This window comes from Paramormyrops kingsleyae, chromosome 22 (genome assembly GCF_048594095.1).
Source record: "Paramormyrops kingsleyae isolate MSU_618 chromosome 22, PKINGS_0.4, whole genome shotgun sequence".
Taxonomy (NCBI): domain Eukaryota; kingdom Metazoa; phylum Chordata; class Actinopteri; order Osteoglossiformes; family Mormyridae; genus Paramormyrops; species Paramormyrops kingsleyae.
Genome location: NC_132818.1, coordinates 77,506 through 101,093, shown reverse-complemented (window position 1 = coordinate 101,093; position 23,588 = coordinate 77,506). Strand labels below are relative to the sequence as shown.

At 41.6% G+C, this 23,588-nt stretch overlaps 1 protein-coding gene across 4 annotated transcripts in view; it reads left to right on the top strand.

The window, feature by feature from the left end:
- Positions 1 to 1,673: 1,673 nt before the first annotated feature.
- LOC140581633 (uncharacterized) overlaps positions 1,674 to 23,588 on the top strand; it is a 44,631-nt gene continuing 22,716 nt past the window's right edge. For 3 of the 4 annotated variants that reach the window (XM_072704957.1, XM_072704956.1, XM_072704955.1), the window contains exons 1-9: positions 1,674 to 1,770; positions 2,368 to 3,165; positions 4,810 to 5,595; positions 7,240 to 8,037; positions 9,682 to 10,479; positions 14,755 to 15,552; positions 17,197 to 17,994; positions 19,639 to 20,436; positions 22,081 to 22,878. In XM_072704957.1, the coding sequence (XP_072561058.1) occupies positions 1,683 to 1,770; positions 2,368 to 3,143 (864 nt within the window). In that variant the 5' untranslated portion in view covers positions 1,674 to 1,682 and the 3' untranslated portion in view covers positions 3,144 to 3,165; positions 4,810 to 5,595; positions 7,240 to 8,037; ... (3 more) ...; positions 19,639 to 20,436; positions 22,081 to 22,878. The remainder of the gene's footprint in view (positions 1,771 to 2,367; positions 3,166 to 4,809; positions 5,596 to 7,239; positions 8,038 to 9,681; positions 10,480 to 14,754; positions 15,553 to 17,196; positions 17,995 to 19,638; positions 20,437 to 22,080; positions 22,879 to 23,588) is intronic. The other variant, XM_072704958.1, reaches the window with a different exon arrangement.

Genomic DNA, 23,588 nt, shown 5'->3' with positions numbered 1-23,588 from the left:
AAATCAAAGCGGTATTAACACAAGCAACATCCATCACTTAAAGCCAATATAAGTCTGCTACAACTGGACTTACAGTATATCTAAGCAAAACAAACATTTTATGTTCAAGTTTTCTTAAAACTACTGAAACAAATAAATGGCTGCCCTACAGTTCCGCTGTTTTGTTTGTCACCCTGAATTATGTCCTTCATAGTGTGGAAAAAACCGAAGGCTGAGGAATGTTACGTAACACAGCTAGAATGCAATAACTCTCTCTGGTGTAATTCACTGTGTGGTCTTAAGTGTGGTGTCTTCTTCATAACACTCCCTAACTCTTGTATTCATGACCATGAGATAGGGTGGGCTGCTTTTCTTCCTTGCTTTGGCTAGTATTCCTCCCTTTCCTCCCCAGCCTTGGTTGGTGGTTCAGGCAGCATCACCTTGTTTTAGTAGACCCAGGTGCCATACATTTTGAAAGTAGGCTCAAGTGCACAAAATGTTCTAGCAGAAGTCTTAGACAAACTCTGAATTACAAAGTAATCTGACTCCTTCTGAAGCTGTGAGAAATTGTTCATCTGTATTTGCTGCATTGTCACTTGTTGATCTGCGTGTGCCCTGCTCCAGCAGTAAAGGGGAGATCGCGTGCAGAGCTGGTTTTCTGTAGGTCTGAGTAAAAATAAAATATCCTCTTCATACAGGAACCAAGTCTATGGCTGGAAATTTCTGCAACAGAGCCATTTAGTTATTTCTAGAAAAACATATAGAGCCAATGAAGGAACCTGATGTCATAGTAACACAGGTCACTATCCGTGGTGCTGAATTCTCTACTAGATGGGCTGGTGCTGAATGAATAGGACAGCTGGCCAACGTGTCTGTGTTCTTCCACTGACTGGCACCCTGACAACGAGGGGGAAAAATTCATACAGTAAATTAGTTAACAATAATTAGTAATCACCTATAGTTCTCATTTATCATGATGTAAAATTCAAAAACCATTTCTGACTATTAATCTGCACATTTTAATAATTTAATTAATATTACCTAAATTGTTTATCATTTTCTGCAATCACTGTGCGTTAAAGCAAGTTTTAAAACTAGCTGTGAAATTGTTGATGCTGTTGTTGATCTGAATGTTGCTGACGGAGCCTTAGGATACGTCTTCATACAGATGAGTGAGGGGATGGATGCACTATTCTATGGAGGCCTCTGAAGAGAAAAAATTATCCCAATTTTATATTGAGAGGGATGGTTAATTCCATTTTAATGCAGACTGCGTTAAAAGTCCCTGTTCTGCCGTTGATCTTTTGCATGCATGCTATCATGTATTAGTTTACTATGTATTTTGATCACATGTCAAACTAAAGAATTTTTGGTCGTATTTTTGTTCCTAATTTTGAAGTAATTGTAAAATAAAAATGTTGTTCTTTTCCGCCGCCATGCTTCGTCTTACTTGTGAAGGTTATGCTTGCATTGAACTTGCTTTGTAGACAGTAAGATCCTGCCGGCATTAATTCTGCACTGTGTGGTAATTTTGAGAAATTGCGCACGGTTCTTATCCCGTCAGAATCGGTATAACTAACGCCATGCGAATGTGTCTTAGCGCAGAGTTTAGAATATTTACGGTTTCCGGTCAATGAAGGCAGTTTGAAATAAAACAAAAACGTTTAAACTTTCTGGATGCGCAAACTCTCGCTCTTGGCAAGATGGTGCAGATAGTCGAGATAAAGGACTGTTATTCGATGAGAATTCGAATCCATCACTCCTTAAACATGGAGAACATGGATCCAGAAGGTATTAATGATTATAATGATTAAATGATAATAAAGTTGTAGCTCCTGGTATGTGACAAACGAAATGAACGGCCAAGTCTGCATTGGCCTAATGCTTGTTAGTTTTGAGGTAAAGCTGATAAGTAACACATTTGGTTTTCGAGGTAAAATAACCGACCGGTTGAATAATTCAAGTTTTATCTACAGAAATGAATGTATTTAGAACTGCAAACGGATACATTGGAAGCGGAGTTTTAAAATGAGAAAATGTAACGATGTGATAGGAAATGCCGTTCGTTATACTCCCCTTCTGTCTCCCATTCTTGCTCATCTTGTTTAAATAATAAGAAAATGAAAAGCAAGATCACTGTTAGTGACAAAAGTGCAGGACTAAATGTGTTTAATTTAATATTTATTCATTTGGATATGTGTGAGAGTAAGCGTATGCATGGATGTTGTCTTCTGGTTTAGCTTTCTTAGCTTTATCGGTAATTCACATTATTTCATTTATCTGACAATCTGAAGCCCATGGACTCATTTTAAACGGATTTTGTAGTAGAGTATTTATCCAGTTATTGTCATGTTCTTATATATCTCTCTGTGTTCCATTTTGTCCCAGTTCATGAGTTTTTGGAGGACAAGTTCATCTCCATTCTGGTCGTGAACTTCGAGAGGAGCCCACTGACCATGGAGAACTTGCAGTCTCTGGCCCTCAGTGTCCCTTCATTTTATTGGCGGCTCACTGGGGAGGAGCTGGATCCCAGCCTATTGCACGTAGCACCTGCACGACTGCAAGTGGTACATCATGGTACAGAGACTGGTGTCCAGCATGGGGATGGAGAATCACCAGCTGAGGAGGATGACCATTACGGACAGGAGCTGCCATCATCCAGCTTTATAAGGGAGGCTTCCCCTGCAGCTCCAGCATCCACGACTGAGGATGCTAATGGGCTTCCTGAGGCTCTCCCCTTGGCCTGGGGTGAGGATGAGCCCTCATCTCCATCCTTATCTGTGCCTTCTGACACTCAACCTGGAAGTCAGATTGAGCCAGAACATGCTGAGCCCTCCAGCTCCACCTTCTGGATCCCTGTGGGCCCTAACAGCACGTGGCAGCAGCTTGAGATCGAAGGCCGCAACTACCTGCGGAAGCTGGATGAGCTCAGCATCTCCGATGGACTCTGGAGCATTACGGACTACGGTGATGATCACACCGTGGTCATGTCCGTGCATGTCTCCGTGCATGTGAGCAGTTCTCTGCGAACATGGGGCGTGAGGCAGGAGGAGAGGCCTCCTCAGAGGCCCGCTGGCACCAGACAGAGGAAGCGCAAGGCCGAGCCCGACGACACCAGCGGCTCAAGTTCTCCTCCACCGCACAAGAGGCCCATGCGCTTCTGACTTGATTCCATGTTTTTACGCTGTAAGTTACATTTTTATTTCAACATAATTAGAAGATCCCGCAGGAAAATATTAGTCAGTTACTTAATAAATGACCAAAAAGTAGTTGAATAGGACAGCTGGCCAACGTGTCTGTGTGCTTCCACTGACTGGCACCCTGACATATAATGATTTTTAACAACGAGGGGGAAAAATTCATACAGTAAATTAGTTAACAATTATTAGTAATCACCTATAGTTCTCATTTATCATAATGTAAAATTGAAAAACCTTTTCTGACTATTAATCTGCACAATTTAATAATTTAATTAATAGTACCTAATTTGTTTATCATTTTCTGCAATCACTGTGCGTTTAAGCAAGTTTTAAAACTAGCTGTGAAATTGTTGATGCTGTTGTTGATCTGAATGTTGCTGACAGAGCCTTAGGATACGTCTCTATACACATGAGTGAGGGGATGGATGCACTATTCTATGGAGGCCTCTAAAGAGAAAAAAATTATCCCAATTTTATATTGAGAGGGATGGTTAATTCCTTTTTAATGCAGACAACGTTAAAAGTCCCTGTTCTGCCGTTGATCTTTTGCATGCATGCTATCATGTATTAGTTTACTCTGTATTTTGATCACATGTCAAACTAAAGAATTTTTGGTCGTATTTTTGTTCCTAATTTTGAAGTAATTGTAAAATAAAAATGTTGTTCTTTTCCGCCGCCATGCTTCGTCTTACTTGTGAAGGTTATACTTGCATTGAACTTGCTTTGTAGACAGTAAGATCCTGCCGGCATTAATTCTCCACTGTGTGGTAATTTTGAGAAATTGCGCACGTTTCTTATCCCGTCAGAATCGGTAAAACTAACGCCATGCGAATGTGTCTTAGCGCAGAGTTTAAAATATTTACGGTTTCCGGTCAATGAAGGCAGTTTGAAATAAAACAAAAACGGTTAAACTTTCTGGATGCGCAAACTCTCGCTCTTGGCAAAATGGTGCAGATAGTTGAGATAAAGGACTGTTACTCGATGAGATTTCGAATCCATCACTCCTTAAACGTGGAGAACATGGATCCAGAAGGTATTAATGATTATAGTGATTAAATGATAATAAAGTTGTAGCTCCCGGTATGTGACGGACGAAATGAACGGCCAAGTCTGCATTGGCCTAATGCTTGTTAGTTTTGAGGTAAAGCTGATAAGTAACACCTTTGGTTTTCGAGGTAAAATAACCGACCTGTTGAATAATTCAACTTTAATCTACAGAAACAAATGTATTTTGAACTGCAAACGGATACATTGGAAGCAGAGTTTTAAAATGAGAAAATGTAACGATGTGATAGGAAATGCCGTTCGTTATACTCCCCTTCTGTCTCCCATTCTTGCTCATCTTGTTTAAATAATAAGAAAATGAAAAGCAAGATCACTGTTAGTGACAAAAGTGCAGGACTAAATGTGTTTCATTTAATATTTATTCATTTGGATATGTGTGAGAGTAAGCGTATGCATGGATGTTGTCTTCTGGTTTAGCTTTCTTAGCTTTATCGGTAATTCACATTATTTCATTTATCTGACAATCTGAAGCCCATGGACTCATTTTAAACTGATTTTGTAGTAGAGTATTTATCCAGTTATTGTCATGTTCTTATATATCTCTCTGTGTTCCATTTTGTCCCAGTTCATGAGTTTGTGGAGGACAAGTTCATCTCCATTCTGGTCGTGAACTTCGAGAGGAGCCCACTGACCATGGAGAACTTGCAGTCTCTGGCCCTCAGTGTCCCTTCATTTTATTGGCGGCTCACTGGGGAGGAGTTGGATCCCAGCCTATTGCACGTAGCACCTGCACGACTGCAAGTGGTACATCATGGTACAGAGACTGGTGTACAGCATGGGGATGGAGAATCACCAGCTGGGGAGGATGACCATTACGGACAGGAGCTGCCATCATCCAGCTCTAGAAGGGAGGCTTCCCCTGCAGCTCCAGCATCCACGACTGAGGATGCTAATGGGCTTCCTGAGGCTCTCCCCTTGGCCTGGGGTGAAGATGAGCCCTCATCTCCATCCTTATCTGTGGCTTCTGACACTCAACCTGGAAGTCAGATTGAGCCAGAACATGCTGAGCCCTCCAGCTCCACCTTCTGGATCCCTGTGGGCCCTAACAGCACGTGGCAGCAGCTTGAGATCGAAGGCCGCAACTACCTGCGGAAGCTGGATGAGCTCAGCATCCCCGAGGGACTCTGGGGCATTACGGACTACGGTGATGACCACACCGTGGTCATGTCCGTGCATGTGAGCAGTTCTCTGCGAACATGGGGCGTGAGGCAGGAGCAGAGGCCTCCTCAGAGGCCCGCTGGCACCAGTCAGAGGAAGCGCAAGGCAGAGCCCGACGACACCAGCGGCTCAAGTTCTCCTCCACCGCACAAGAGGCCCATGCGCTTCTGACTGGATTCCATGTTTTTACGCTGTAAGTTACATTTTTATTTCAACATAATTAGAAGATCCCACAGGAAAATATTAGTCAGTTACTTAATAAATGACCAAAAAGTAGTTGAATAGGACAGCTGGCCAACGTGTCTGTGTGCTTCCACTGACTGGCACCCTGACATATAATGATTTTTAACAACGAGGGGGAAAAATTCATACCGTAAATTAGTTAACAATAATTAGTAATCACCTATAGTTCTCATTTATCATAATGTAAAATTGAAAAACCTTTTCTGACTATTAATCTGCACAATTTAATAATTTAATTAATATTACCTAATTTGTTTATCATTTTCTGCAATCACTGTGCGTTTAAGCAAGTTTTAAAACTAGCTGTGAAATTGTTGATGCTGTTGTTGATCTGAATGTTGCTGACAGAGCCTTAGGATACGTCTCTATACACATGAGTGAGGGGATGGATGCACTATTCTATGGAGGCCTCTGAAGAGAAAAAAATTATCCCAATTTTATATTGAGAGGGATGGTTAATTCCTTTTTAATGCAGACAACGTTAAAAGTCCCTGTTCTGCCGTTGATCTTTTGCATGCATGCTATCATGTATTAGTTTACTCTGTATTTTGATCACATGTCAAACTAAAGAATTTTTGGTCGTATTTTTGTTCCTAATTTTGAAGTAATTGTAAAATAAAAATGTTGTTCTTTTCCGCCGCCATGCTTCGTCTTACTTGTGAAGGTTATGCTTGCATTGAACTTGCTTTGTAGACAGTAAGATCCTGCCGGCATTAATTCTCCACTGTGTGGTAATTTTGAGAAATTGCGCACGTTTCTTATCCCGTCAGAATCGGTAAAACTAACGCCATGCGAATGTGTCTTAGCGCAGAGTTTAAAATATTTACGGTTTCCGGTCAATGAAGGCAGTTTGAAATAAAACAAAAACGGTTAAACTTTCTGGATGCGCAAACTCTCGCTCTTGGCAAAATGGTGCAGATAGTTGAGATAAAGGACTGTTACTCGATGAGATTTCGAATCCATCACTCCTTAAACGTGGAGAACATGGATCCAGAAGGTATTAATGATTATAGTGATTAAATGATAATAAAGTTGTAGCTCCCGGTATGTGACAGACGAAATGAACGGCCAAGTCTGCATTGGCCTAATGCTTGTTAGTTTTGAGGTAAAGCTGATAAGTAACACCTTTGGTTTTCGAGGTAAAATAACCGACCTGTTGAATAATTCAACTTTAATCTACAGAAACAAATGTATTTTGAACTGCAAACGGATACATTGGAAGCAGAGTTTTAAAATGAGAAAATGTAACGATGTGATAGGAAATGCCGTTCGTTATACTCCCCTTCTGTCTCCCATTCTTGCTCATCTTGTTTAAATAATAAGAAAATGAAAAGCAAGATCACTGTTAGTGACAAAAGTGCAGGACTAAATGCGTTTCATTTAATATTTATTCATTTGCATATGTGTGAGAGTAAGCGTATGCATGGATGTTGTCTTCTGGTTTAGCTTTCTTAGCTTTATCGGTAATTCACATTATTTCATTTATCTGACAATCTGAAGCCCATGGACTCATTTTAAACTGATTTTGTAGTAGAGTATTTATCCAGTTATTGTCATGTTCTTATATATCTCTCTGTGTTCCATTTTGTCCCAGTTCATGAGTTTGTGGAGGACAAGTTCATCTCCATTCTGGTCGTGAACTTCGAGAGGAGCCCACTGACCATGGAGAACTTGCAGTCTCTGGCCCTCAGTGTCCCTTCATTTTATTGGCGGCTCACTGGGGAGGAGTTGGATCCCAGCCTATTGCACGTAGCAACTGCACGGCTGCAAGTGGTACATCATGGTACAGAGACTGGTGTCCAGCATGGGGATGGAGAATCACCAGCTGAGGAGGATGACCATTACGGACAGGAGCTGCCATCATCCAGCTCTATAAGGGAGGCTTCCCCTGCAGCTCCAGCATCCACGACTGAGGATGCTAATGGGCTTCCTGAGGCTCTCCCCTTGGCCTGGGGTGAAGATGAGCCCTCATCTCCATCCTTATCTGTGGCTTCTGACACTCAACCTGGAAGTCAGATTGAGCCAGAACATGCTGAGCCCTCCAGCTCCACCTTCTGGATCCCTGTGGGCCCTAACAGCACGTGGCAGCAGCTAGAGATCGAAGGCCGCAACTACCTGCGGAAGCTGGATGAGCTCAGCATCCCCGAAGGACTCTGGGGCATTACGGACTACGGCGATGACCACACCGTGGTCATGTCCGTGCATGTCCCCGTGCATGTGAGCAGTTCTCTGCGAACATGGCGCATGAGGCAGGAGGAGAGGCCTCCTCAGAGGTCCGCTGGCACCAGTCAGAGTAAGCGCAAGGCCGAGCCCGACGACACCAGCGGCTCAAGTTCTCCTCCACCGCACAAGAGGCCCATGCGCTTCTGACTGGATTCCATGTTTTTACGCTGTAAGTTACATTTTTATTTCAACATAATTAGAAGATCCCGCAGGAAAATATTAGTCAGTTACTTAATAAATGACCAAAAAGTAGTTGAATAGGACAGCTGGCCAACGTGTCTGTGTGCTTCCACTGACTGGCACCCTGACATATAATGATTTTTAACAACGAGGGGGAAAAATTCATACAGTAAATTAGTTAACAATAATTAGTAATCAAGTATAGTTCTCATTTATCATAATGTAAAATTCAATAACCTTTTCTGACTATTAATCTGCACAATTTAATAATTTAATTAATATTACCTAATTTGTTTATCATTTTCTGCAATCACTGTGCGTTTAAGCAAGTTTTAAAACTAGCTGTGAAATTGTTGATGCTGTTGTTGATCTGAATGTTGCTGACAGAGCCTTAGGATACGTCTCTATACACATGAGTGAGGGGATGGATGCACTATTCTATGGAGGCCTCTGAAGAGAAAAAAATTATCCCAATTTTATATTGAGAGGGATGGTTAATTCCTTTTTAATGCAGACAACGTTAAAAGTCCCTGTTCTGCCGTTGATCTTTTGCATGCATGCTATCATGTATTAGTTTACTCTGTATTTTGATCACATGTCAAACTAAAGAATTTTTGGTCGTATTTTTGTTCCTAATTTTGAAGTAATTGTAAAATAAAAATGTTGTTCTTTTCCGCCGCCATGCTTCGTCTTACTTGTGAAGGTTATGCTTGCATTGAACTTGCTTTGTAGACAGTAAGATCCTGCCGGCATTAATTCTCCACTGTGTGGTAATTTTGAGAAATTGCGCACGTTTCTTATCCCGTCAGAATCGGTAAAACTAACGCCATGCGAATGTGTCTTAGCGCAGAGTTTAAAATATTTACCGTTTCCGGTCACTGAAGGCAGTTTGAAATAAAACAAAAACGGTTAAACTTTCTGGATGCGCAAACTCTCGCTCTTGGCAAAATGGTGCAGATAGTTGAGATAAAGGACTGTTACTCGATGAGATTTCGAATCCATCACTCCTTAAACGTGGAGAACATGGATCCAGAAGGTATTAATGATTATAGTGATTAAATGATAATAAAGTTGTAGCTCCTGGTATGTGACAAACGAAATGAACGGCCAAGTCTGCATTGGCCTAATGCTTGTTAGTTTTGAGGTAAAGCTGATAAGTAACACCTTTGGTTTTCGAGGTAAAATAACCGACCGGTTGAATAATTCAACTTTAATCTAAAGAAACAAATGTATTTTGAACTGCAAACGGATACATTGGAAGCAGAGTTTTAAAATGAGAAAATGTAACGATGTGATAGGAAATGCCATTCGTTATACTCCCCTTCTGTCTCCCATTCTTGCTCATCTTGTTTAAATAATAAGAAAATGAAAAGCAAGATCACTGTTAGTGACAAAAGTGCAGGACTAAATGTGTTTCATTTAATATTTATTCATTTGGATATGTGTGAGAGTAAGCGTATGCATGGATGTTGTCTTCTGGTTTATCTTTCTTAGCTTTATCGGTAATTCACATTATTTCATTTATCTGACAATCTGAAGCCCATGGACTCATTTTAAACTGATTTTGTAGTAGAGTATTTATCCAGTTATTGTCATGTTCTTATATATCTCTCTGTGTTCCATTTTGTCCCAGTTCATGAGTTTGTGGAGGACAAGTTCATCTCCATTCTGGTCGTGAACTTCGAGAGGAGCCCACTGACCATGGAGAACTTGCAGTCTCTGGCCCTCAGTGTCCCTTCATTTTATTGGTGGCTCACTGGGGAGGAGTTGGATCCCAGCCTATTGCACGTAGCAACTGCACGGCTGCAAGTGGTACATCATGGTACAGAGACTGGTGTCCAGCATGGGGATGGAGAATCACCAGCTGAGGAGGATGACCATTACGGACGGGAGCTGCCATCACCCAGCTCTAGAAGGGAGGCTTCCCCTGCAGCTCCAGCATCCACGACTGAGGATGCTAATGGGCTTCCTGAGGCTCTCCCCTTGGCCTGGGGTGAAGATGAGCCCTCATCTCCATCCTTATCTGTGGCTTCTGACACTCAACCTGGAAGTCAGATTGAGCCAGAACATGCTGAGCCCTCCAGCTCCACCTTCTGGATCCCTGTGGGCCCTAACAGCACGTGGCAGCAGCTAGAGATCGAAGGCCGCAACTACCTGCGGAAGCTGGATGAGCTCAGCATCCCCGAAGGACTCTGGGGCATTACGGACTACGGCGATGACCACACCGTGGTCATGTCCGTGCATGTCCCCGTGCATGTGAGCAGTTCTCTGCGAACATGGCGCATGAGGCAGGAGGAGAGGCCTCCTCAGAGGTCCGCTGGCACCAGTCAGAGGAAGCGCAAGGCCGAGCCCGACGACACCAGCGGCTCAAGTTCTCCTCCACCGCACAAGAGGCCCATGCGCTTCTGACTGGATTCCATGTTTTTACGCTGTAAGTTACATTTTTATTTCAACATAATTAGAAGATCCCGCAGGAAAATATTAGTCAGTTACTTAATAAATGACCAAAAAGTAGTTGAATAGGACAGCTGGCCAACGTGTCTGTGTGCTTCCACTGACTGGCACCCTGACATATAATGATTTTTAACAACGAGGGGGAAAAATTCATACAGTAAATTAGTTAACAATAATTAGTAATCAAGTATAGTTCTCATTTATCATAATGTAAAATTCAATAACCTTTTCTGACTATTAATCTGCACAATTTAATAATTTAATTAATATTACCTAATTTGTTTATCATTTTCTGCAATCACTGTGCGTTTAAGCAAGTTTTAAAACTAGCTGTGAAATTGTTGATGCTGTTGTTGATCTGAATGTTGCTGACAGAGCCTTAGGATACGTCTCTATACACATGAGTGAGGGGATGGATGCACTATTCTATGGAGGCCTCTGAAGTAGGGCTGGACAATAATTCGATATCAATATATATCGCGATAGAATTTTTTTCAATAACGGTGATACGATTTTTAAACACATTTCCGATATTTCGATATACATTTGAATATATCAAATGTATAGAGGGAACCGCCAAATTCCCCTTTGTCTTAGCATTTTCTCATCGATTATGTCGATTCTTTTATGTCGCCGAACCCTAATATCTTGAGCACAAAAGAGGGCCAAAATCGCCTTTTAACATCGGTTATCTCCATCCCGGTGACGATTCGCCGGCTTTTAAAAATGTATCACAAGTGCTAAACAGCGCGTATTCAAATCGCATTCGCATGGTAATTTGCTGAACAACGCAGCTGTGAAACGCGATCCAGGTAAAACTTTTTTAGACAGCATAAATAATATTGAAGCATTTGTTTTCAAGCAGACTGTTAAAGGCAAAAGCAACAAAGCATTTTAGACTTTGTAAAGAAACCATAGTAACCGCGTGTATGATACTTTTCATAGCTGTGTCAGAGCGAAATGACTCGTGAATTTAATTTTGACACTGGTTAGCTTTTTGTAAAAACGAACTACAGTACACCCCGCAGGTTTTTGTGATTTTGTGAGCGATCTTTGTGTTTTCAATATAGAAGAATATATTTAATTATATTTCAAAGAATATAATTAAAGGTTTGTATCTAGAAACAACGGTGGTTTTTATTGTATACTGGTAAATCTCTGCTGTAAGTTGGTGCACATATGCCTTTTGTTAAGCAATATGTATGTCGGGGCCGGCTCTACACTGGGGCAAGAGGGGGCAACGCCCCCGTAAGCAAACGTCCTGCCCCCTTAAATCAAACTTTTAGAAGTTGAGGAAGAAAATAATAATTACCCACAAACTGAATATGGACAAGATTTACTACAGTAGCTGAAAAATCCATTGAAAAAGGCACAAACGAGATAATAAGTTTCACTTCTTGTTCGCTCTTTCCCTCCGCGTTCTGTTTGTGCAAGGGCTCACACGGCACTCGGCAGAGATCCCCCACTCACCCTCCCCCCAGCTAAACATCCAATCACTGTTAGTATGCAAATGAGCCAGTTTCTCAGTAGGCAGGGCAGAGCGAAATGAGCTGCGCGATTGCGGGAGGTTTAGAGGAAGCAGCAATCTCTCTCGTCAAAATCATCATTTTGTCTATTTGGGGGGGGGTCTTGATCGTGGGATACTGTACCCCCCAGTACCCCCCGATCAAGCACCCCACAAATAGACAAAAATAGCAGTTGGGTTAAGGTCTTAACATTTTTCTTTTGTTTTTTTTTTTTTTTAAAGAAAGATAACCTAACCTTGTAGGAAAATTTTATGTAAAACGATTTCAGACACCCCTAGTGTGGACCGTACCATTTTAACCACCTCGGTGCTAGAAGCAGCTTAGCCAGTCGGTTACGTCATTCATTCTCATTGAGCGAGTTGTTCGTTGTGATTTCAAGATTCTTTATTCGTCACATACATAGTTATAACAAGTACAACATGTAGTGAAATGAACCCTGACCGATCCTATTTTTCAGTTTTATATTTCAAGACTCGGTGAATAGATTTTTTCTTTTTCATAACTTAGCCTACCCTTTTTAGTTTTGTTAATATTGGCAATAGTGAAAAGTGTTTTGTTGGGTTCAAATATGTTTGATATAGGCCATCCAATTAAGGTAAACATAATGTTTTTACTTGTTTTAATCTGATGAGGAATATTTTATTTTATTTTTTGTTGTTTTACTTTTCAGTTTTCCCCCTGAGGGATTGCCACCTTACTGTGGTCAGGGGCTTTGCGTGCCTCAGTGACCCTAAGAGCTACACCAGCAGAAGCTTAGCCTTCAGGTGGGACACCCAAGTTGGACAGGTCTTAGGGTAGAGGCCTGACAAAGTGCAATCCAATTACATGACAAAAACAGTTATCCAGAGCACCACCCCACCCCTTTCCCGCCTTTGTCGCCACCATGTGCCCCCTTCACATTTCTGTCTGCCCCCTCATAAATGCATGTCTAGAACCGGCCCTGATGTATGTACATATTTATAGCATGCCGATCGCGTCAAACAAATTGCGGCAATGCCAAAAACACCAAAAACCCGTGCATGTACATCCTCAGTTATTAACGCACATAAATAAATTTCAAGCACATGTTAATATATTGCTGCCATATTGGTTTTCGGTTATCTCGATCATCGGTTATCTCGACGCTTTTTGGCAACACCCTAGGCTGGCGACATAACCGGGTTCGACTGTATATGAATAATCAGTCTGTTCTAGTTTAAATGGAAATATATTATTGTTAATAAGCTGAGTCTGAGAGTTTTATTTATCTGATAGTTTATTTCACATTTCTTGTTTGTAAAGGCTAAATACAAATAAAAAGTGAACCTTATTTTTTTTTGTACTGTTTTTATTTTTAAAAAAATGATATAATTTTAATAGGAGGAGCCTGGAGGTATTATAGACTTTGCAAATTCAGTTTGCAGACATCCATTGTGTGTGTCCTCGGCAGTTTTTTCCTGAGGCTTTTTAATATTGTCCATATCGATATCGGAATTATATCGTATCGACCAAAATTAAGAAATATATCGTGATATAAATTTTTGCCATATCGTCCAGTCCTACTCTGAAGAGAAAAAAATTATCCCAATTTTATATTGAGAGGGATGGTTAATTCCTTTTTAATGCAGACAACGTTAAAAGTCCCTGTTCTGCCGTTGATCTTTTGCATGCATGCTATCATGTATTAGTTTACTCTGTATTTTGATCCCATGTCAAACTAAAGAATTTTTGGTCGTATTTTTGTTCCTAATTTTGAAGTAATTGTAAAATAAAAATGTTGTTCTTTTCCGCCGCCATGCTTCGTCTTACTTGTGAAGGTTATACTTGCATTGAACTTGCTTTGTAGACAGTAAGATCCTGCCGGCATTAATTCTCCACTGTGTGGTAATTTTGAGAAATTGCGCACGTTTCTTATCCCGTCAGAATCGGTAAAACTAACGCCATGCGAATGTGTCTTAGCGCAGAGTTTAAAATATTTACGGTTTCCGGTCAATGAAGGCAGTTTGAAATAAAACAAAAACGGTTAAACTTTCTGGATGCGCAAACTCTCGCTCTTGGCAAAACGGTGCAGATAGTTGAGATAAAGGACTGTTACTCGATGAGATTTCGAATCCATCACTCCTTAAACGTGGAGAACATGGATCCAGAAGGTATTAATGATTATAGTGATTAAATGATAATAAAGTTGTAGCTCCCGGTATGTGACATACGAAATGAACGGCCAAGTCTGCATTGGCCTAATGCTTGTTAGTTTTGAGGTAAAGCTGATAAGTAACACCTTTCGTTTTCGAGGTAAAATAACCGACCTGTTGAATAATTCAACTTTTATCTACAGAAACAAATGTATTTTGAACTGCAAACGGATACATTGGAAGCAGAGTTTTAAAATGAGAAAATGTAACGATGTGATAGGAAATGCCGTTCGTTATACTCCCCTTCTGTCTCCCATTCTTGCTCATCTTGTTTAAATAATAAGAAAATGAAAAGCAGGATCACTGTTAGTGACAAAAGTGCAGGACTAAATGTGTTTTATTTAATATTTATTCATTTGGATATGTGTGAGAGTAAGCGTATGCATGGATGTTGTCTTCTGGTTTAGCTTTCTTAGCTTTATCGGTAATTCACATTATTTCATTTATCTGACAATCTGAAGCCCATGGACTCATTTTAAACTGATTTTGTAGTAGAGTATTTATCCAGTTATTGTCATGTTCTTATATATCTCTCTGTGTTCCATTTTGTCCCAGTTCATGAGTTTGTGGAGGACAAGTTCATCTCCATTCTGGTCGTGAACTTCGAGAGGAGCCCACTGACCATGGACAACTTGCAGTCTCTGGCCCTCAGTGTCCCTTCATTTTATTGGCGGCTCACTGGGGAGGAGTTGGATCCCAGCCTATTGCACGTAGCAACTGCACGGCTGCAAGTGGTACATCATGGTACAGAGACTGGTGTACAGCATGGGGATGGAGAATCACCAGCTGGGGAGGATGACCATTACGGACAGGAGCTGCCATCACCCAGCTCTAGAAGGGAGGCTTCCCCTGCAGCTCCAGCATCCACGACTGAGGATGCTAATGGGCTTCCTGAGGCTCTCCCCTTGGCCTGGGGTGAAGATGAGCCCTCATCTCCATCCTTATCTGTGGCTTCTGACACTCAACCTGGAAGTCAGATTGAGCCAGAACATGCTGAGCCCTCCAGCTCCACCTTCTGGATCCCTGTGGGCCCTAACAGCACGTGGCAGCAGCTTGAGATCGAAGGCCGCAACTACCTGCGGAAGCTGGATGAGCTCAGCATCCCCGAGGGACTCTGGGGCATTACGGACTATGGTGATGACCACGCCGTGGTCATGTCCGTGCATGTGCCCGTGCATGTGAGCAGTTCTCTGCGAACATGGGGCGTGAGGCAGGAGGAGAGGCCTCCTCAGAGGCCCACTGGCACCAGTCAGAGGAAGCGCAAGGCCGAGCCCGACGACACCAGCGGCTCAAGTTCTCCTCCACCGCACAAGAGGCCCATGCGCTTCTGACTGGATTCCATGTTTTTACGCTGTAAGTTACATTTTTATTTCAACATAATTAGAAGATCCCGCAGGAAAATATTAGTCAGTTACTTAATAAATGACCAAAAAGTAGTTGAATAGGACAGCTGGCCAACGTGTCTGTGTGCTTCCACTGACTGGCACCCTGACATATAATGATTTTTAACAACGAGGGGGAGAAATTCATACAGTAAATTAGTTAACAATAATTAGTAATCACGTATAGTTCTCATTTATCAGAATGTAAAATTCAATAACCTTTTCTGACTATTAATCTGCACAATTTAATAATTTAATTAATATTACCTAATTTGTTTATCATTTTCTGCAATCACTGTGCGTTTAAGCAAGTTTTAAAACTAGCTGTGAAATTGTTGATGCTGTTGTTGATCTGAATGTTGCTGACAGAGCCTTAGGATATGTCTCTATACACATGAGTGAGGGGATGGATGCACTATTCTATGGAGGCCTCTGAAGAGAAAAAAATTATCCCAATTTTATATTGAGAGGGATGGTTAATTCCTTTTTAATGCAGACAACGTTAAAAGTCCCTGTTCTGCCGTTGATCTTTTGCATGCATGCTATCATGTATTAGTTTACTCTGTATTTTGATCACATGTCAAACTAAAGAATTTTTGGTCGTATTTTTGTTCCTAATTTTGAAGTAATTGTAAAATAAAAATGTTGTTCTTTTCCGCCGCCATGCTTCGTCTTACTTGTGAAGGTTATGCTTGCATTGAACTTGCTTTGTAGACAGTAAGATCCTGCCGGCATTAATTCTCCACTGTGTGGTAATTTTGAGAAATTGCGCACGTTTCTTATCCCGTCAGAATCGGTAAAACTAACGCCATGCGAATGTGTCTTAGCGCAGAGTTTAAAATATTTACGGTTTCCGGTCAATGAAGGCAGTTTGAAATAAAACAAAAACGGTTAAACTTTCTGGATGCGCAAACTCTCGCTCTTGGCAAAACGGTGCAGATAGTTGAGATAAAGGACTGTTACTCGATGAGATTTCGAATCCATCACTCCTTAAACGTGGAGAACATGGATCCAGAAGGTATTAATGATTATAGTGATTAAATGATAATAAAGTTGTAGCTCCCGGTATGTGACAGACGAAATGAACGGCCAAGTCTGCATTGGCCTAATGCTTGTTAGTTTTGAGGTTAAGCTGATAAGTAACACCTTTGGTTTTCGAGGTAAAATAACCGACCTGTTAAATAATTCAACTTTATTCCACAGAAACAAATGTATTTTGAACTGCAAACGGATACATTGGAAGCAGAGTTTTAAAATGAGAAAATGTAACGATGTGATAGGAAATGCCGTTCGTTATACTCCCCTTCTGTCTCCCATTCTTGCTCATCTTGTTTAAATAATAAGAAAATGAAAAGCAAGATCACTGTTAGTGACAAAAGTGCAGGACTAAATGTGTTTCATTTAATATTTATTCATTTGGATATGTGTGAGAGTAAGAGTATGCATGGATGTTGTCTTCTGGTTTAGCTTTCTTAGCTTTATCGGTAATTCACATTATTTCATTTATCTGACAATCTGAAGCCCATGGACTCATTTTAAACTGATTTTGTAGTAGAGTATTTATCCAGTTATTGTCATGTTCTTATATATCTCTCTGTGTTCCATTTTGTCCCAGTTCATGAGTTTGTGGAGGACAAGTTCATCTCCATTCTGGTCGTGAACTTCGAGAGGAGCCCACTGACCATGGAGAACTTGCAGTCTCTGGCCCTCAGTGTCCCTTCATTTTATTGGCGGCTCACTGGGGAGGAGTTGGATCCCAGCCTATTGCACGTAGAAACTGCACGGCTGCAAGTGGTACATCATGGAACAGAGACTGCTGTCCAGCATGGGGATGGAGAATCACCAGCTGAGGAGGATGACCATTACGGACAGGAGCTGCCATCACCCAGCTCTAGAAGGGAGGCTTCCCCTGCAGCTCCAGCATCCACGACTGAGGATGCTAATGGGCTTCCTGAGGCTCTCCCCTTGGCCTGGGGTGAAGATGAGCCCTCATCTCCATCCTTATCTGTGGCTTCTGACACTCAACCTGGAAGTCAGATTGAGCCAGAACATGCTGAGCCCTCCAGCTCCACCTTCTGGATCCCTGTGGGCCCTAACAGCACGTGGCAGCAGCTTGAGATCGAAGGCCGCAACTACCTGCGGAAGCTGGATGAGCTCAGCATCCCCGAGGGACTCTGGGGCATTACGGACTATGGTGATGACCACACCGTGGTCATGTCCGTGCATGTCTCCATGCATGTGAGCAGTTCTCTGCGAACATGGGGCGTGAGGCAGGAGGAGAGGCCTCCTCAGAGGCCCGCTGGCACCAGTCAGAGGAAGCGCAAGGCCGAGCCCGACGACACCAGCGGCTCAAGTTCTCCTCCGCCGCACAAGAGGCCCATGCGCTTCTGACTGGATTCCATGTTTTTACGCTGTAAGTTACATTTTTATTTCAAAATAATTAGAAGATCCCGCAGGAAAATATTAGTCAGTTACTTAATAAATGACCAAAAAGTAGTTGAATAGGACAGCTGGCCAACGTGTCTGTGTGCTTCCACTGACTGGCACCCTGACATATAATGATTTTTAACAACGAGGGGGAAAAATTCATACAGTAAATTAGTTAACAATAATTAGTAATCACGTATAGTTCTCATTTATCATAATGTAAAATTCAATAACCTTTTCTGTCTATTAATCTGCACAATTTAATAATTTAATTAATATTACCTAATTTGTTTATCATTTTCTGCAATCACTGTGCGTTTAAGCAAGTTTTAAAACTAGCTGTGAAATTGTTGATGCTGTTGTTGATCTGAATGTTGCTGACAGAGCCTTAGGATACGTCTCTATACACATGAGTGAGGGGATGGATGCACTATTCTATGGAGGCCTCTGAAGAGAAAAAAATTATCCCAATTTTATATTGAGAGGGATGGTTAATTCCTTTTTAATGCAGACAACGTTAAAAGTCCCTGTTCTGCCGTTGATCTTTTGCATGCATGCTATCATGTATTAGTTTACTCTGTATTTTGATCACATGTCAAACTAAAGAATTTTTGGTTGTATTTTTGTTCCTAATTTTGAAGTAATTGTAAAATAAAAATGTTGTTCTTTTCCGCCGCCATGCTTCGTCTTACTTGTGAAGGTTATGCTTGCATTGAACTTGCTTTGTAGACAGTAAGATCCTGCCGGCATTAATTCTCCACTGTGTGGTAATTTTGAGAAATTGCGCACGTTTCTTATCCCGTCAGAATCGGTAAAACTAACGCCATGCGAATGTGTCTTAGCGCAGAGTTTAAAATATTTACGGTTTCCGGTCAATGAAGGCAGTTTGAAATAAAACAAAAACGGTTAAACTTTCTGGATGCGCAAACTCTCGCTCTTGGCAAAATGGTGCAGATAGTTGAGATAAAGGACTGTTACTCGATGAGATTTCGAATCCATCACTCCTTAAACGTGGAGAACATGGATCCAGAAGGTATTAATGATTATAGTGATTAAATGATAATAAAGTTGTAGCTCCCGGTATGTGACAGACGAAATGAACGGCCAAGTCTGCATTGGCCTAATGCTTGTTAGTTTTGAGGTAAAGCTGATAAGTAACACCTTTGGTTTTCGAGGTAAAATAACCGACCTGTTGAATAATTCAACTTTAATCTACAGAAACAAATGTATTTTGAACTGCAAACGGATACATTGGAAGCAGAGTTTTAAAATGAGAAAATGTAACGATGTGATAGGAAATGCCGTTCGTTATACTCCCCTTCTGTCTCCCATTCTTGCTCATCTTGTTTAAATAATAAGAAAATGAAAAGCAAGATCACTGTTAGTGACAAAAGTGCAGGACTAAATGCGTTTCATTTAATATTTATTCATTTGCATATGTGTGAGAGTAAGCGTATGCATGGATGTTGTCTTCTGGTTTAGCTTTCTTAGCTTTATCGGTAATTCACATTATTTAATTTATCTGACAATCTGAAGCCCATGGACTCATTTTAAACTGATTTTGTAGTAGAGTATTTATCCAGTTATTGTCATGTTCTTATATATCTCTCTGTGTTCCATTTTGTCCCAGTTCATGAGTTTGTGGAGGACAAGTTCATCTCCATTCTGGTCGTGAACTTCGAGAGGAGCCCACTGACCATGGAGAACTTGCAGTCTCTGGCCCTCAGTGTCCCTTCATTTTATTGGCGGCTCACTGGGGAGGAGTTGGATCCCAGCCTATTGCACGTAGCAACTGCACGGCTGCAAGTGGTACATCATGGTACAGAGACTGGTGTCCAGCATGGGGATGGAGAATCACCAGCTGAGGAGGATGACCATTACGGACAGGAGCTGCCATCACCCAGCTCTAGAAGGGAGGCTTCCCCTGCAGCTCCAGCATCCACGACTGAGGATGCTAATGGGCTTCCTGAGGCTCTCCCCTTGGCCTGGGGTGAAGATGAGCCCTCATCTCCATCCTTATCTGTGGCTTCTGACACTCAACCTGGAAGTCAGATTGAGCCAGAACATGCTGAGCCCTCCAGCTCCACCTTCTGGATCCCTGTGGGCCCTAACAGCACGTGGCAGCAGCTTGAGATCGAAGGCCGCAACTACCTGCGGAAGCTGGATGAGCTCAGCATCCCCGAGGGACTCTGGGGCATTACGGACTATGGTGATGACCACACCGTGGTCATGTCCGTGCATGTCTCCATGCATGTGAGCAGTTCTCTGCGAACATGGGGCGTGAGGCAGGAGGAGAGGCCTCCTCAGAGGCCCGCTGGCACCAGTCAGAGGAAGCGCAAGGCCGAGCCCGACGACACCAGCGGCTCAAGTTCTCCTCCGCCGCACAAGAGGCCCATGCGCTTCTGACTGGATTCCATGTTTTTACGCTGTAAGTTACATTTTTATTTCAAAATAATTAGAAGATCCCGCAGGAAAATATTAGTCAGTTACTTAATAAATGACCAAAAAGTAGTTGAATAGGACAGCTGGCCAACGTGTCTGTGTGCTTCCACTGACTGGCACCCTGACATATAATGATTTTTAACAACGAGGGGGAAAAATTCATACAGTAAATTAGTTAACAATAATTAGTAATCACGTATAGTTCTCATTTATCATAATGTAAAATTCAATAACCTTTTCTGTCTATTAATCTGCACAATTTAATAATTTAATTAATATTACCTAATTTGTTTATCATTTTCTGCAATCACTGTGCGTTTAAGCAAGTTTTAAAACTAGCTGTGAAATTGTTGATGCTGTTGTTGATCTGAATGTTGCTGACAGAGCCTTAGGATACGTCTCTATACACATGAGTGAGGGGATGGATGCACTATTCTATGGAGGCCTCTGAAGAGAAAAAAATTATCCCAATTTTATATTGAGAGGGATGGTTAATTCCTTTTTAATGCAGACAACGTTAAAAGTCCCTGTTCTGCCGTTGATCTTTTGCATGCATGCTATCATGTATTAGTTTACTCTGTATTTTGATCACATGTCAAACTAAAGAATTTTTGGTCGTATTTTTGTTCCTAATTTTGAAGTAATTGTAAAATAAAAATGTTGTTCTTTTCCGCCGCCATGCTTCGTCTTACTTGTGAAGGTTATGCTTGCATTGAACTTGCTTTGTAGACAGTAAGATCCTGCCGGCATTAATTCTCCACTGTGTGGTAATTTTGAGAAATTGCGCACGTTTCTTATCCCGTCAGAATCGGTAAAACTAACGCCATGCGAATGTGTCTTAGCGCAGAGTTTAAAATATTTACGGTTTCCGGTCAATGAAGGCAGTTTGAAATAAAACAAAAACGGTTAAACTTTCTGGATGCGCAAACTCTCGCTCTTGGCAAAATGGTGCAGATAGTTGAGATAAAGGACTGTTACTCGATGAGATTTCGAATCCATCACTCCTTAAACGTGGAGAACATGGATCCAGAAGGTATTAATGATTATAGTGATTAAATGATAATAAAGTTGTAGCTCCCGGTATGTGACAGACGAAATGAACGGCCAAGTCTGCATTGGCCTAATGCTTGTTAGTTTTGAGGTAAAGCTGATAAGTAACACCTTTGGTTTTCGAGGTAAAATAACCGACCTGTTGAATAATTCAACTTTAATCTACAGAAACAAATGTATTTTGAACTGCAAACGGATACATTGGAAGCAGAGTTTTAAAATGAGCAAATGTAACGATGTGATAGGAAATGCCGTTCGTTATACTCCCCTTCTGTCTCCCATTCTTGCTCATCTTGTTTAAATAATAAGAAAATGAAAAGCAAGATCACTGTTAGTGACAAAAGTGCAGGACTAAATGTGTTTCATTTAATATTTATTCATTTGGATATGTGTGAGAGTAAGCGTATGCATGGATGTTGTCTTCTGGTTTAGCTTTCTTAGCTTTATCGGTAATTCACATTATTTCATTTATCTGACAATCTGAAGCCCATGGACTCATTTTAAACTGATTTTGTAGTAGAGTATTTATCCAGTTATTGTCATGTTCTTATATATCTCTCTGTGTTCCATTTTGTCCCAGTTCATGAGTTTGTGGAGGACAAGTTCATCTCCATTCTGGTCGTGAACTTCGAGAGGAGCCCACTGACCATGGAGAACTTGCAGTCTCTGGCCCTCAGTGTCCCTTCATTTTATTGGCGGCTCACTGGGGAGGAGTTGGATCCCAGCCTATTGCACGTAGCAACTGCACGGCTGCAAGTGGTACATCATGGTACAGAGACTGGTGTCCAGCATGGGGATGGAGAATCACCAGCTGAGGAGGATGACCATTACGGACAGGAGCTGCCATCACCCAGCTCTAGAAGGGAGGCTTCCCCTGCAGCTCCAGCATCCACGACTGAGGATGCTAATGGGCTTCCTGAGGCTCTCCCCTTGGCCTGGGGTGAAGATGAGCCCTCATCTCCATCCTTATCTGTGGCTTCTGACACTCAACCTGGAAGTCAGATTGAGCCAGAACATGCTGAGCCCTCCAGCTCCACCTTCTGGATCCCTGTGGGCCCTAACAGCACGTGGCAGCAGCTTGAGATCGAAGGCCGCAACTACCTGCGGAAGCTGGATGAGCTCAGCATCCCCGAGGGACTCTGGGGCATTACGGACTACGGCGATGACCACACCGTGGTCATGTCCGTACATGTCCCCGTGCATGTGAGCAGTTCTCTGCGAACATGGGGCATGAGGCAGGAGGAGAGGCCTCCTCAGAGGCCCGCTGGCACCAGTCAGAGGAAGCGCAAGGCCGAGCCCGACGACACCAGCGGCTCAAGTTCTCCTCCACCGCACAAGAGGCCCATGCGCTTCTGACTGGATTCCATGTTTTTACGCTGTAAGTTACATTTTTATTTCAACATAATTAGAAGATCCCGCAGGAAAATATTAGTCAGTTACTTAATAAATGACCAAAAAGTAGGTGAATAGGAAAGCTGGCCAACGTGTCTGTGTGCTTCCACTGACTGGCACCCTGACATATAATGATTTTTAACAACGAGGGGGAAAAATTCATACAGTAAATTAGTTAACAATAATTAGTAATCACCTATAGTTCTCATTTATCATAATGTAAAATTGAAAAACCTTTTCTGACTATTAATCTGCACAATTTAATAATTTAATTAATATTACCTAATTTGTTTATCATTTTCTGCAATCACTGTGCGTTTAAGCAAGTTTTAAAACTAGCTGTGAAATTGTTGATGCTGTTGTTGATCTGAATGTTGCTGACAGAGCCTTAGGATACGTCTCTATACACATGAGTGAGGGGATGGATGCACTATTCTATGGAGGCCTCTGAAGAGAAAAAAATTATCCCAATTTTATATTGAGAGGGATGGTTAATTCCTTTTTAATGCAGACAACGTTAAAAGTCCCTGTTCTGCCGTTGATCTTTTGCATGCATGCTATCATGTATTAGTTTACTCTGTATTTTGATCACATGTCAAACTAAAGAATTTTTGGTCGTATTTTTGTTCCTAATTTTGAAGTAATTGTAAAATAAAAATGTTGTTCTTTTCCGCCGCCATGCTTCGTCTTACTTGT